At 37.9% G+C, this 12,116-nt stretch overlaps 1 protein-coding gene across 4 annotated transcripts in view; it reads left to right on the top strand.

Annotated features, from left to right (window-relative positions):
* The window catches only part of PARN (poly(A)-specific ribonuclease), a 50,828-nt gene that overhangs the window by 29,467 nt on the left and 9,245 nt on the right, over positions 1-12,116 (top strand). The window contains exons 22-25 of one of the 4 annotated variants that reach the window (XR_003571398.1): positions 3,608-3,797; positions 8,442-8,635; positions 9,741-9,789; positions 10,762-11,073. Coding sequence is in view for 3 of the 4 variants with exons in the window: in XM_027885423.1 (XP_027741224.1) it covers positions 3,608-3,797; positions 8,442-8,635; positions 9,741-9,793 (437 nt within the window). In the remaining variant the exon portion in view is untranslated. Of the gene's footprint in view, positions 1-3,607; positions 3,798-8,441; positions 8,636-9,740; positions 10,692-10,761; positions 11,920-12,116 lie in introns of those variants that run through there. The other 3 variants (XM_027885425.1, XM_027885423.1, XM_027885426.1) reach the window with 3 other exon arrangements.

The raw sequence follows: 12,116 nt of genomic DNA, 5'->3' as shown, positions 1-12,116 counted from the left end.
TTTCCCCAACTGGAAGATTCAAAGATTTTATTTTGGTTTGCTCTGTAAGTTGCCATCTTCTCTGCAAAGTGAACAACTGCTTTGTCATCACAGAGATACTCCCTGTTCTGGATTCAGATACCGAGAGAGATGACACCCTTTGGAAAACACTCTTATTTTAAGTCTATTTTAGCAGAATGTGCCTATGCAGATTCTATCTTAAGCTAATACAGGAGAGGTAGCAAAGGGATGGGTAGCACCATGTGCAACCTGATGTTTTCAGCTTTGATACAGCCTGCAGATTGTTGCTGTTACCAAATAGAAACTCTGGATCCTTCAAATTGTTAAATTACTTTTCTCCATCAGTCTCTAATACATTGATTCCTTGGAGTGAGAAAGTGCATCTTTACCAGCCTTAATTTCTTTTCTGTTCAGCCAGTGGTTTTTACAAAGTTGAGATTTTCTTCATGGATACTGAAGATTAAGGTAGTATTTTACCTCCCTTCGCTTGTGGGTTGTTTGTTGTTGTTGTTTGTTTGGTTTTTTTTAGTTCCTAAACAAATTCTTTTTTTTGCAATTTTTGTAACCAACCTGGAGAAAATGGTCTAATCCCCTACACTTACTTGTTTTTTGGAACTAACCTTTTGTCAGGGCTAAGAAAACATACCCCATAGGAAATAACTACTATATAGTCACTCCCAGGATTGCTTCTTTCCTGCTTAGGAAACATAATTGTTTAGGTGCAGCAAGAACAGCCCTAGAAGTCAATAAATAAGGCTGTGGAACCAAACAGTGAGTAATGAGAGTAAAAGAAAATACTGCCTTAGGTCCTGACTAATTGACAGTGTGAGGCAGCAGCCCCTGTTTGAAGCAGAACATGATCAGATAGGATTGAGGCAGCATCGATACAAAGGAACCTTTAAGGCTTCACAGGTGAAATTTTACTTCAGTGTTTCACAAGCCTGAGTGTTCAGTATTGCAGCCTTAATCTGGACAGCTCTGTGTATTTGCTTTATTTGTATATTGTTGTTTTTCCTTTACCTACACAATTCTCTAACATCTTTGTCTATTTATTAAGAGGCTTAATATTGGCAGTGGCCATCTGTCACGATTTTGCTCTGCATAAAAGCAAGGAGTTGGCAAAAGAGTATCTTTGTACACATTCCTATTGGATCACTCAACAACTGTCAGCCTGTTCAATATCTTACCTGATAAGTAGAGAAGATGTGTCCTCCAGAAATGCTTTTCCTCAAATGATTTGCAATTACTATTATTCTACTCTAGGGCTGCAGTTACTGTGTGGTGAAATGCAGCCATGCAGAGCTGGTTACTAGGTCAGGTTTCTCACAGGAAGAGTTGTCTCCTCGCTTTCAATTTAAATAAAGGAGTAAATAACCCCCCTAAGTTCTCTTGAGTTTGTTAGAATTCACAAAGCATTCCAGCAATGAATGCATTTCTTCTGCTGGCAGTGCAGAAGGATGTAACTGTATTTGCTTTGCTTGGCAAAATGGACAGCATTCATCAGAAAACCATCAGAGAAAATGTATTTTAAACTCTTTCAGGGAGCTGCTCTTCAGCTCAAGACCATGCAAGATTGATTTGTGTGTGTGACTCCTTAGACTTCTCCATATGCCTTCATTTCGGTTGGTCAATGATGAAGCAATATATTCAGCACATAACATCTTATATTAAATATATATGCAATATATTTATATGCATATATTTGTATGTGTGTCATATAAATGGGTTGCTGTAAAATACATGTCTTAAGAAAGCAGAGCTGTCTTTGTTCAAAAATACTGACTCTTTCACAGATTTATTTCAAAATTATTTTTAGCCTGCATATATTTTTATTTTGTTTTCCTTAAAAAAGGGCTAAGTTTATCAGGGAATTAAATGGCAGACCCTTAACGTTGGTTCGTAGTTTGTAGCAAAACAAATAATGTGAGACGGTTATTGTGTTTTAACAAATGACTGTGTAACAGATGATCCATGGTAACGTTGTGCTTGATTTTAGCAAGTAAAAACATACTTGAGTTGAACTAAACAAATGTTACCCTGAGGAATGTGGGCTGGCATGCAGCAAACTGCAGCCAGCATTACTCATTCATTCATGGTGCCTGCACCAGAACTCCACGGGCAATAAATACGCTCCTAATTCCTGTAAACACATCCTGTAACTTCCCAGTTCCCAACAAACACCCTGGGGGGGTTGGCCTGCCTCCTCTTGGTTAGTGCACCCATCTCAGGAGCTGTAAATCAGATCTGCTGCTATTTCTGTTTGTATTAAAATTAAATATACAACACTCTTGGCCCAGCTTTATGGGCGTTACAAAGACTTTGCAGCAGCAGCATCTCTATGCCGTGGCACATATTATGGGTAATTCATTTCACTGTGACATAGCAAATATGCAGAGTAGATGATCTGTCCTGCAAGAGGAGGAAAACCAAATCCACCCCTCTACCCATGTTCCTCAGCTTTCTGAAATGCACTGTTGGGAGATTGCCATTTCTAATCCTTGGACCAGAGGTAGCACAGAATACCTGCTTTGGAGATGACACTGCAGCTAGAAAAGAGTTGGCCGTGCATCTGCAATGGCTACACAAAAATTGGAAATCCATAACAAAATCAGGGGTTTGTCTCCACTCCAGTTATGGTATTTTAAAATGTGCGGCCCGATTATATGAGGAACAAGCTGGGGGTTGCTGGTTTGGTTTTGGTTTATATTTAAGCTGGTTTACTGGTTGGTTTACAATACTTTCTTTCAGAGAGTTAGACTGGAAACAGCAGAAGACACCAGTTGACAGTCAGTTTAATTTGCTGATTCATCTGTTACAGCGATGGCATCAGGCCAGAGCTTGGCTCGCTCACTGAAGGCTGAGAGCTGTGAAGATGCTGGGACTCGAAGGAATGTTGTTAAATTGTTGCTGAGTGGAGGCAGTGAAAGTTTTTTTTTCTTCATTTTTAAGGCGATTCTAATTTTGCATTGACAGAAATCCTTCTACCTTGGACTGGTAGTCTTTTTTTTTTTTTTTTTTTTTTAGTTAAATTGGGACCAAACATTAGAAAGGTACAAGTTTGGAACAGCTGGATATTAGTTAAGTGCCTCTTCCATGGATATCTTGTGCAACCAAAAATGCAGCTCAAATAAGCTTATGTTTCACAGCAATCAAACAGAGTTTTGGCAAAGGCTTTGCAAATGTCGTCTTTTCCTGGCAGACTTGCAAAATAAACCTGCTGGGTTAAGTAATGAGACTAAAAGGGAAAAAATCCAGGAAATCTTTTCTTGCCAACAAGCAATCTGGAAGAGGGTTGTGACTGAAGAATTGATCGTTTCTAATTTAAAAGAAATGTCTTAAGTAAATTTAACTCTCTTTGCGTGAAGTCTGACCCTCAGAAGAGTTCTGAGCATCTAATCCAGACACTGAGATTTTGGGAGAGTGGGACATTTGGGGTTGGTTTGATTTTGTTTTTTTTTGTTTTAGTTGCTAACAATGGAACTAGAAGTGGTGTATATGAACAGAACAAACAACTTGCTGCCTCCTGCTTTTCCAAATAAGTTATTTCCAGGGAGGGCATGTTGCCATTGAAGAGGTCTGTGTATAACATCACTCTTCTGCTCCACAGCTGTAAACACCAGCAGGTATGCTGAGAGTTACAGGATCCAGACATATGCAGAGTATGTTGAGAACAAACATGAAGACAAACAGACGAAGAGAAAATGCACAGAAGACAGTTGGAAGGAGATGGAGAGGAAACGGTTAAAAACTCAGTGCACACCCTACATCTCCCAGAGTCGCTACTACTGTGTTAACAGGTGAGGTGACCTCTGCTTTGCCAACTCTAATGTTTTTACTGCATTTTTATTAGAAGTCTGGCAATTTTCAGGTAGTTCTTAACTAATAAATGGCTTTTTTTCCTGCATTTATTTCTTTGCATCTAAATCAGTAGTGGTACATCAGCTGTCACAAGATGGTAAGTGAAAGAGCAGAGAGAATTTCATCACCAGTGTGATTAGACAGATTTTTAAATTCTGAGATCTTGAGGGCAGGTCAAATCACAGCTTCTGAGCTTCCTGTGGCAGCTTCAGTCCTTATAACCAAAATAAAAAAAATTTTTCTCTATTCATTTGATACTTGTGAATGACTTGTGTCTTCTGATGCTTGGCTGTCATAACCTTTTAAAGGCCAGGCTGGTTTTTGGATGACTTTGGAGGGCATGAATTACCTCCTTGAGCAGTCCTGAGGAAGTTGTGCTTATGCTGCCCGAACAGGATGGCAAATAATGATACTTGCCTGGCGTCAAGCTTTTGGTATAAAACTTGAGCAGGGTTTTAGTTCATTATTGAAGGACAAACTGAAGTCAGGACATGCTGCTTTTGATTCTGACGCCATCTGTTGCTGAGTGCATTTCTTGTTCCATTTTTACCCTCGTATTAATGACAGGTTTTGGATATGAGGGTAACAGGCAGCTTCTTTCTCAGTCATCTGTGTAACTGTGTGTGAGAAGAGTCTTCTAGTGTTAATATAATAGTATAATTAACCTATCAAGTTATTGCCATTCTTTTTATCAATTCTATCTGAAAATATATGAAAGGAAGTTTAAGTGGAATGTACAAGCTCCATTTCTCTAAGGTGGTGTTTTGGTTTGGTTTCTGAGGGGGGGTTCTCTCTGCTTTCCTTCCCCACCCTGTGGTCAGACAGACCAAATATAGTGGTCACAAAAGCAGTGCTGTCCTTCTGCTGGAGCTTTCCTGGGAATGCTATGACAAGTCCTAGCCCATTGTATCTTCCTGTAAATGTGATCTGTCACATAACAAATATGCTCGACTCGTTCTGTTCTTGCCTCTGACACAACCTCGTGATTTTGCAGGTGTGTATTTTGGCCAGCTCTCAGATGTTCATGGCTTTTGTCATGGTGGGAATTCTAAATGTGTTATAGACGTGTTTGATGCAAAAAACCATATGGAGGAACCTGGTGATAAAATCCCTATCAAATGAAGTCAGTTTAATTGCACTGTTGCACTTAGGAAAAGTTGGGAGTGGGTGCTGTGGAGAGCTGGGGAGCTCTGAAGGTTGGCCTGGCCCCAGCTGGCACGAGCCTGAGGTTTAGGGCTGTCATTAATGGGTGCCACAGGTTCTAGACAGAGAGTGAGGGTGACAGCTTATGGAAAACAGTTAATGCAGAAAGCTGATCTGCTGTTGTCTCGTAAATAACTTTGAGAATTGCCACATATGTATAATTTGGAAAATTGCTGAATAAAATTTTCAGTGAATTCTTTCCACTGCAGTTTGACGTACCCCAATGAGTTGTTTGCCTGAGCACTTGATCTTGGCAGTTTTTAATAAATTCTTTCTGTCTAGTGTTGTATAATTCCACAAGAGGCACCTTTTTGGTTTTAGATGATCAACACTGATAGCTTGGAGACAAGGCTTTTTGTTGTTGACACACCTTCTTTTGTTATTGATGTTACGTGGATTTTTGTTCTCATGTTACTCCGTTAATAAAGTGGTGTTTTTCTGTTCCAAATTCCTTTTCCTGTAAGTCTTTTGGCATGAATTTTATTTTTATTTGTTACTAGTTAGATTGTATTCTTTTGTCAACTAATCTTTTGTAAATGCTTCCTCTGAAGTGTAATCTGGTTAGAGATAACATGGAACTGCAAACCACGTGGTCTTTCATTTCACTCAAGAGGAATATTTTCTTTCTGTTTCCAGACAAAATACTTTTATTTTTATATATTATATATAACCATTTTAATATAAAATATAATAACTATAACAAAATATTTATATAAACAACCAGGACAAATATATATATGTGCATTTATATGTGTGTCTGTTTGTCCAGATTAATTTAAGTCCTCTCTAGCTGAGCACTCAGTACTGTGATGTATCCAGCAGCTGATCTCTTTTAATAGCTTCATGTTACTACATCCTTTATTTATTTATTATCTAATAAGCTTGCTGAATCAGCTCTGCCAAGGAGCACAGCTGCAGAGGAGCTGTTCCCCTCCACGATGTGTCCTGCCTCCTTTTTCATTCACTCATGGAATTGTCGGGTATTTCTTGTAAGGAACTTTTGTCTTAAATTGACAGATTGATAAGTATGTCACAAAGGTTCTTTAATCCCTGTCTTGCTGGAAAAATTATTTGAAGGTCTGCATATATCCAGGCCAATGCAAGATGTTCTGTTGTGATGAAGTGTTTCTTTTGAAACTCAGACATGCTTTTCCAAAACAGAAAACGTTAAATGCTGCATTATCATAATCATTTTCCCACCCTTTGTCCCCCCTCCGCTTACTGATTCTTTCAAATTAATTATCAGAGCACTATTTGGATTGCTGATATTTAGTGTTTGAGATGACATTACAAAGTCCACGGACAGTTTAATCAGGTGGAGTGTGTGCCCTTTGTGGCAGTGCAAGACCCGCTCATCCTGTTGATAAATAAATTTAAAAAAAAAGAAGAACAACACACACCAAAATCAACCCCTAGCCATACAGTCAATGAATGAAGGTAAAATAAAATTAATATGTTGGGAGAAAGTAAGATGTCAGTAGTTCTTGATTATAAAATATGTTTATTTTGTATTTTGTGCTTCCACTTTTTTATGGGGTTTCCCCTCCCAAAGTATCTGCAGGAGGAATGTAAGGCCTAAAATAATTTTTATTTTGTACTTTGGTACACAGGTAAATGTGCACTGAAAGGAAGAACTTGTTTCTCCTTATTCACAATAACTTCACAAGTCTTAAGTTGGAAAAAAATTAAATTCAGCCATAAGACCATTCAAAAAGGGAGTTTCTTCCTACAGTGAGTGCAAGTTCCCTGCTGAGACCCATGCTCATGTCTTAGGAAATCCTGGAATCATAATTTATAGCTCCCGAGTTTTTCTTCCTGATGTGTTTTTCAGAACGTCTTTCCCAAAAGTAGAATTCTTACAAGCTTTTCTAAACAATTTTTTTAAAAAATAAAAGTTTTGAATTCCCTAAATGCTCTTTCCTCACTAGGTTTTTGTTCTTTCAAGCCCAGTTTTCGCCTGTTTTGCAATGTTGAGTTGTGTGTGTAGGATAAACAGTTCTGTCCAGCCTTTTGGCTTCCATCTTTTTAGTGATGGTAGTTGTGGTGTGACTCGAAAAGATGATTTGTAAGAAATCATGCAAGAAGGCCTTCTGTGTGTGAATGTTTGGAGGAAAAAACAACTATTCATCAAAGTAAATGGTGTTTTTGCTCCTGAAGTGGAAGTAAGAGCATGAGACGTAATCATATGTTTCATGTTTGTTTATTGCCTTTGGACATCCCAGAAAGAGTCTGTTTTAAATTGCAAAATGTTCAGCTGAAAAAATGCCATTTCAAAGCCAAAACTGTACTGCCAAATTTAGCAGTCCTTCCTTTAGCTGAAACCTTATTGAAACACCATAATTCCCTGCTATTGATTAAAAAGAAGAAAAATACCTTGTAAAGCTTTGTTTTATAACTCAGTATTAATATTTAAATCACAGAGTGGAACAGGGCTTAGATGCATACAGCCATGTTGTGTGGTTCTTAATGGAAAACTAGAAGTTCATAAGTCTAAAACGACCTTTTTTTAATTGATAGTTCTAAAAGAACATTAAATTAGACATTTAAGTAGCTGGTGTTCACATATCTAGAAGTTCACGGTGGGAACTTTTTTTTTAGTTTAATCCCTTTGCTACTGCATTCTTTCTTGTACTCATGCTAATTTGATTTTAATATCTTTTTATTATTGTCTTTGAAGGGATCTTAACAATAGCATTGCAGTGGAACACAAACCTGCACAGTGTTATTTCAGTGTGTGCTGAATGAGGTGGAGCTCTGAGTTCATCTTCATGTACCCTGTTAGTCAGGCTTTATTAGATACTACCAATGAAATGAGTGTGCAATTTTTTTGGCTTTTTATTTTATCAGCTCCTTGGATAATAGGACTCTTCACTTTAAAGTCAGATTTAAAGTTTATTATATGGAGCTTGATGGTTTTCTCTGCCTTTATATAACAGAAATGCTTTTAAAAGCCTCTGTAGATCCAGGAGAGGGTGAAGTGAACATGTGGAATCCTTCAGTATGGAGATGTGTGTCTGAGGCTCAGTTGTGTATCACTTGGTGTCCAGTGACAGTGCTTCAACTATAGAATAAAAGTTCAAACTAAGCAGGGATAGAGAACAGCTTTAATTGCATTTCAGTGCAGTGATCTCATCAGAGCAGCAGCCAAGCCTTAGACATCTGCAGTGCAAAGGATGAATACCTTGATCTCCATAAGATTGGGTTAGATAGCCAATATATAGAATTTTGTACTTAAGTCAGATCTTCCAGATAATGTCACTCCATGGTACACCACTTACTACAGTTTATTCTGCTACCTTGATAAGGTATTTATTATTACATACTACCTATGTAATAGTAATCCTTGACCTCTTCCTAATCATCTCCCTTCTGTGTGCCAGTTTTACAGGTGCCAGTACAGTGGGCAAGAGAAGCATGAGTCCTATTGAGGAGGAAACTGGTTCTGATGAGATGGAAGAGGAAGAAGGCCAAGGGCCAGAATGTGAGCAGACAGACCCCTGTGCAGAGTCCCTTCCAGATGGCAAGAAGAGAGCCAAAAAATTGAAAAAGATGAAGACAGATCAAGTTCCAGCAGGTAAGTGCACTGTTGGTACATGTGGTTTTGTTCTGTTTGAAAGTGCCCTGGGCCGAACAGAATCAAAGTTGTTTTCTTGATGTCTTGGGTTGTAGCAGTGAGTTAGTCCATTACATTCAGAGTTCTGGAAAGTGGGGAATTTTGCATCAAGCAAAAATTGGAAAAAAACAAACAACAAAACCAAAACGAAATCGAAAACCAACAAAACCAAAACAAAACCAGAGAACCCACAAACAACCAAAACCCCACCCAAGACCAACAAATAAAGCAGGATGTAGTTGATTTATTACTTGCTTACTTTCTTTCTTAAGATAAAACTCTCTGAGTATTTTTTTAGGTATTCTTAATATTTTTTTAATGTGACTTTCTATTCAAGGTTACTCAATTTTTTAGTCATCTGGAGCACTCCCTGTATTGAAATATATTCAAATATTCGTAGTTAAAACTTCATTTCAATATCTGCACGAGCAACTTTTATCCAGAAAGTGGTATTATATACCAAGCATCCTTTCTCCTGGTTTGGCAGAGTAAAATCTTTCTTAGCTGATTCAAAAGCTGTGCTTGGAAATTGCTTTCTTCTTGCAGTTTAGGAGGGCATTTGGGCCATGTAAACATATGCAAAATGACAGGAGTGTCTAGTGTAATTCCAAGTATAAAATTCAGGCTCTCTATTTGGCATTATGGAAATATGCATTATTGGTATTAGTATGATTCATCTTTATTCTCCAGTTAATTTGGGCTGGAAATATTCTTCACTGTCTTAACTACCTTAAACAAAAATAACTACAAGTACACTTAGGAAAATAGTGTTATTTAACTTCATCATCATAGTTATTGCAAAACCAGAATTACTTAATTACTTGGATTAAAAAATGTAGTATTTACTGTTTGGGTAAGAAACCTGGTATTAACCTTCATTCTCCCCAGCCCCATTTGGTTTTTTTAGGTGCCTATTCATAAACACTGTCTTAGTTTCTCTTTGTAAATACTGACTTGCCAGTCATGTATCTAGAACCTCACCCTACAGGAGAAAAGATGTCTTAATGTACTCTGAAAGAACCAAAAAAATTCTTGATTTAATTTTTGTCCCATGACTGTCTTTTAGGAAGCCTCACCACTAGTTCCACTGGAATTTTTGAAGTCCCTGAAACATGGTAGGAAACAACTGCCTTAACGAGTGGAATTGATTGAAAGCAGTTGAGAGAATACACCTCTTGGAAGCCATACTTTATTTAAATAAAGTGGTGTTAACAAAGCAGTCTGTGTCCTGAAAATCAGTTTAATTATTTTAAACTGTTTATTGAACAATCACTGTCGGTTTTGCTTGTGTGTATATTAACCAGTACCTGACTCGTTGTTGATCCTGTGAAATCCTTGCTGTCATAACCGATGTTAGATTTAAGAAGCAAGACTAAATGTGTTTTGGTCACCTCCTTTGGCATGCTGGCTCTGAGCTGTCCAAAAACAACTGGCACTCCATCATTTTGTGCTGGGCTGTTGGCTGCGCTTGGGGGGAACTGCCATGAATCTCCTCATATTTCGCTGTTTTTTCAGGCAGTATCAGTTTGCTGTCAGCATTCTGGAAACAGGTAGAACTGCAGTTTCACATATTGCTTTCTACCACTTCCTTTATCTGGAAATATCTTTTGAATTTCTGTTCTCTACCCCCACCCCCTGTGCAGATGGTTTGCATCTAAATACCAGCTTTACACATACCTTACCCTTTCAAAAAACTGTAACTTAAAAGTTTCTCAGACATTAATTTCCTGGTGGGAGGTAATTTTTCTTTGTTTTCACATCTGTTGCTGTTTTCACCCTTAAATTCTGATTTGTTTGTTCCCTCCCTTCTTCTTCCCCAGCTTGTGGGGCTTTTGTAAAAATGTTTTTTTGGTACCTGTGATAAACCTGCTAACTGCACCAGCCCTTTATTTGTTTAAAAAAAGACCTGCATTGGTAGATTTCAGAAAATGTTTGATATTTAACTTTTTTGTATCATGGAAATAAAAACAAAGTATGTATTTCCATAAAATGAAAATTAAAGACATTTTCTTAGGAACTCGTTTGTTTTTATTTATTAGCTTCTGAAATGTTTTTAGTGAAATCTTTTTTTTTTTTTTATTCTCCATAATATAAAATTTTTTTGACAGCCTGTGATTAGCAGACCCTCTTGGTCCATGGACTACTTTCAAGATATTTGTGAAATGTAACCAAGAAAAGCAAGCATAATGTCATAAATTTTACATTGCTCTGTGTTTCCCTTGGAGAGGTGAAAACAAAAGAAGAGAGTTCTACAAATCATCAACCAATCAAAACCACTGCTGTGGAAGAGTGGAATATCAAGAAGGCTTCATGAGATTATATTTACATTAAAGTGGGAGCCGCTGTCATTTAAACAATGCAGTAACCTGTTTAAAGGTATGCCAAATTTCGTGGGGTTTGTGGATTGTGAACTTGCATTGCAAAGGGAAAAATAATTTAAAGATGTTAAATGTGAGATGTTGTATTTCTAACCTTGGAATACTCCCAGAAGTAGTATAATTAATTTGGTTTTTTTATAGCAACCATATCATCACATTCTCACAGTAAAATGTGGGAAAGAAGACTGTATTAGTGATGCAAGGGAAAATTAGTAGCTGAACTTGTGCTCTCAAGGATCCAGAGACTTTTCTTCCCCAAGACTCATGACCTTAGAACTAAATACTGAAATCGCTTTCATCTTGAGTATCCAAACCTCTTGCAAATTTTGTTCTCATAATATATGGAACACTTAATAGAAGTTGTGTAAAGTACTCGTGGGGATGATCCAGGCCATTTATATGGTGTTCTGTGCAAATGTTGGGGGGTGTTACTAACTATATATCCAAAAGACCTGGCATCACATGATTTGGAATGGAGCTTAGAGCCATGATGACAAAAGGATGCAAAAGCATTTAAAGAGGTTGTCAGAAGTACAGGTTAAGAGGCAAGGGAGTCTCTGCTCAAGAGATGGAGGCCCACGCTGTCACAGAGAATCCATCTGGAGTCTTTACCCCAAGGCCATTGGGATCTTGGTTCTTGAAAAGCAGCACTTGGATACCTGCAGGGAAAATACAAGTCTTAATTGTATTACAATACAGTCCCTTAAAAACTTGTTTCTTCAAATTAGACCGTGCACATGCTTTTGTAAACTACAAAGGTTAATAGATATACCCTCTACTTCTACCCTCCTTAGCTGTCATTTTGTGGAGCTGGGTGTTATTTATCTGTAATTAAATCCTCTGAAGAAAATAGTGCTCTTCCCTTTCCTAGTCCTTACATGTGCTTGATTTTACCAGTCAGCACCTGGGTAAGCTACTAAAATGTGCTGGCTGCGGGGCTATGCTATTTTGAGTACTAAGTTTGGGTTGACAAGTGTCAGTGTATCAGAGGTGGTGTCCTAAGCAGGGACTGGCCCTGCTGATACCACATCAAACCTCCTCGTTCTGGGGGGTTTGGTTCCCTT

This window comes from Empidonax traillii, unplaced genomic scaffold (genome assembly GCF_003031625.1).
Source record: "Empidonax traillii isolate 1590-97213 ecotype Southwest subspecies unplaced genomic scaffold, ASM303162v1 scaffold166:size2381449, whole genome shotgun sequence".
In the NCBI taxonomy this organism is placed as follows: Eukaryota; Metazoa; Chordata; class Aves; order Passeriformes; family Tyrannidae; genus Empidonax; species Empidonax traillii.
Note: the sequence above shows the minus strand (reverse complement) of the source record. Positions and strands in the feature narration are given on the sequence as shown.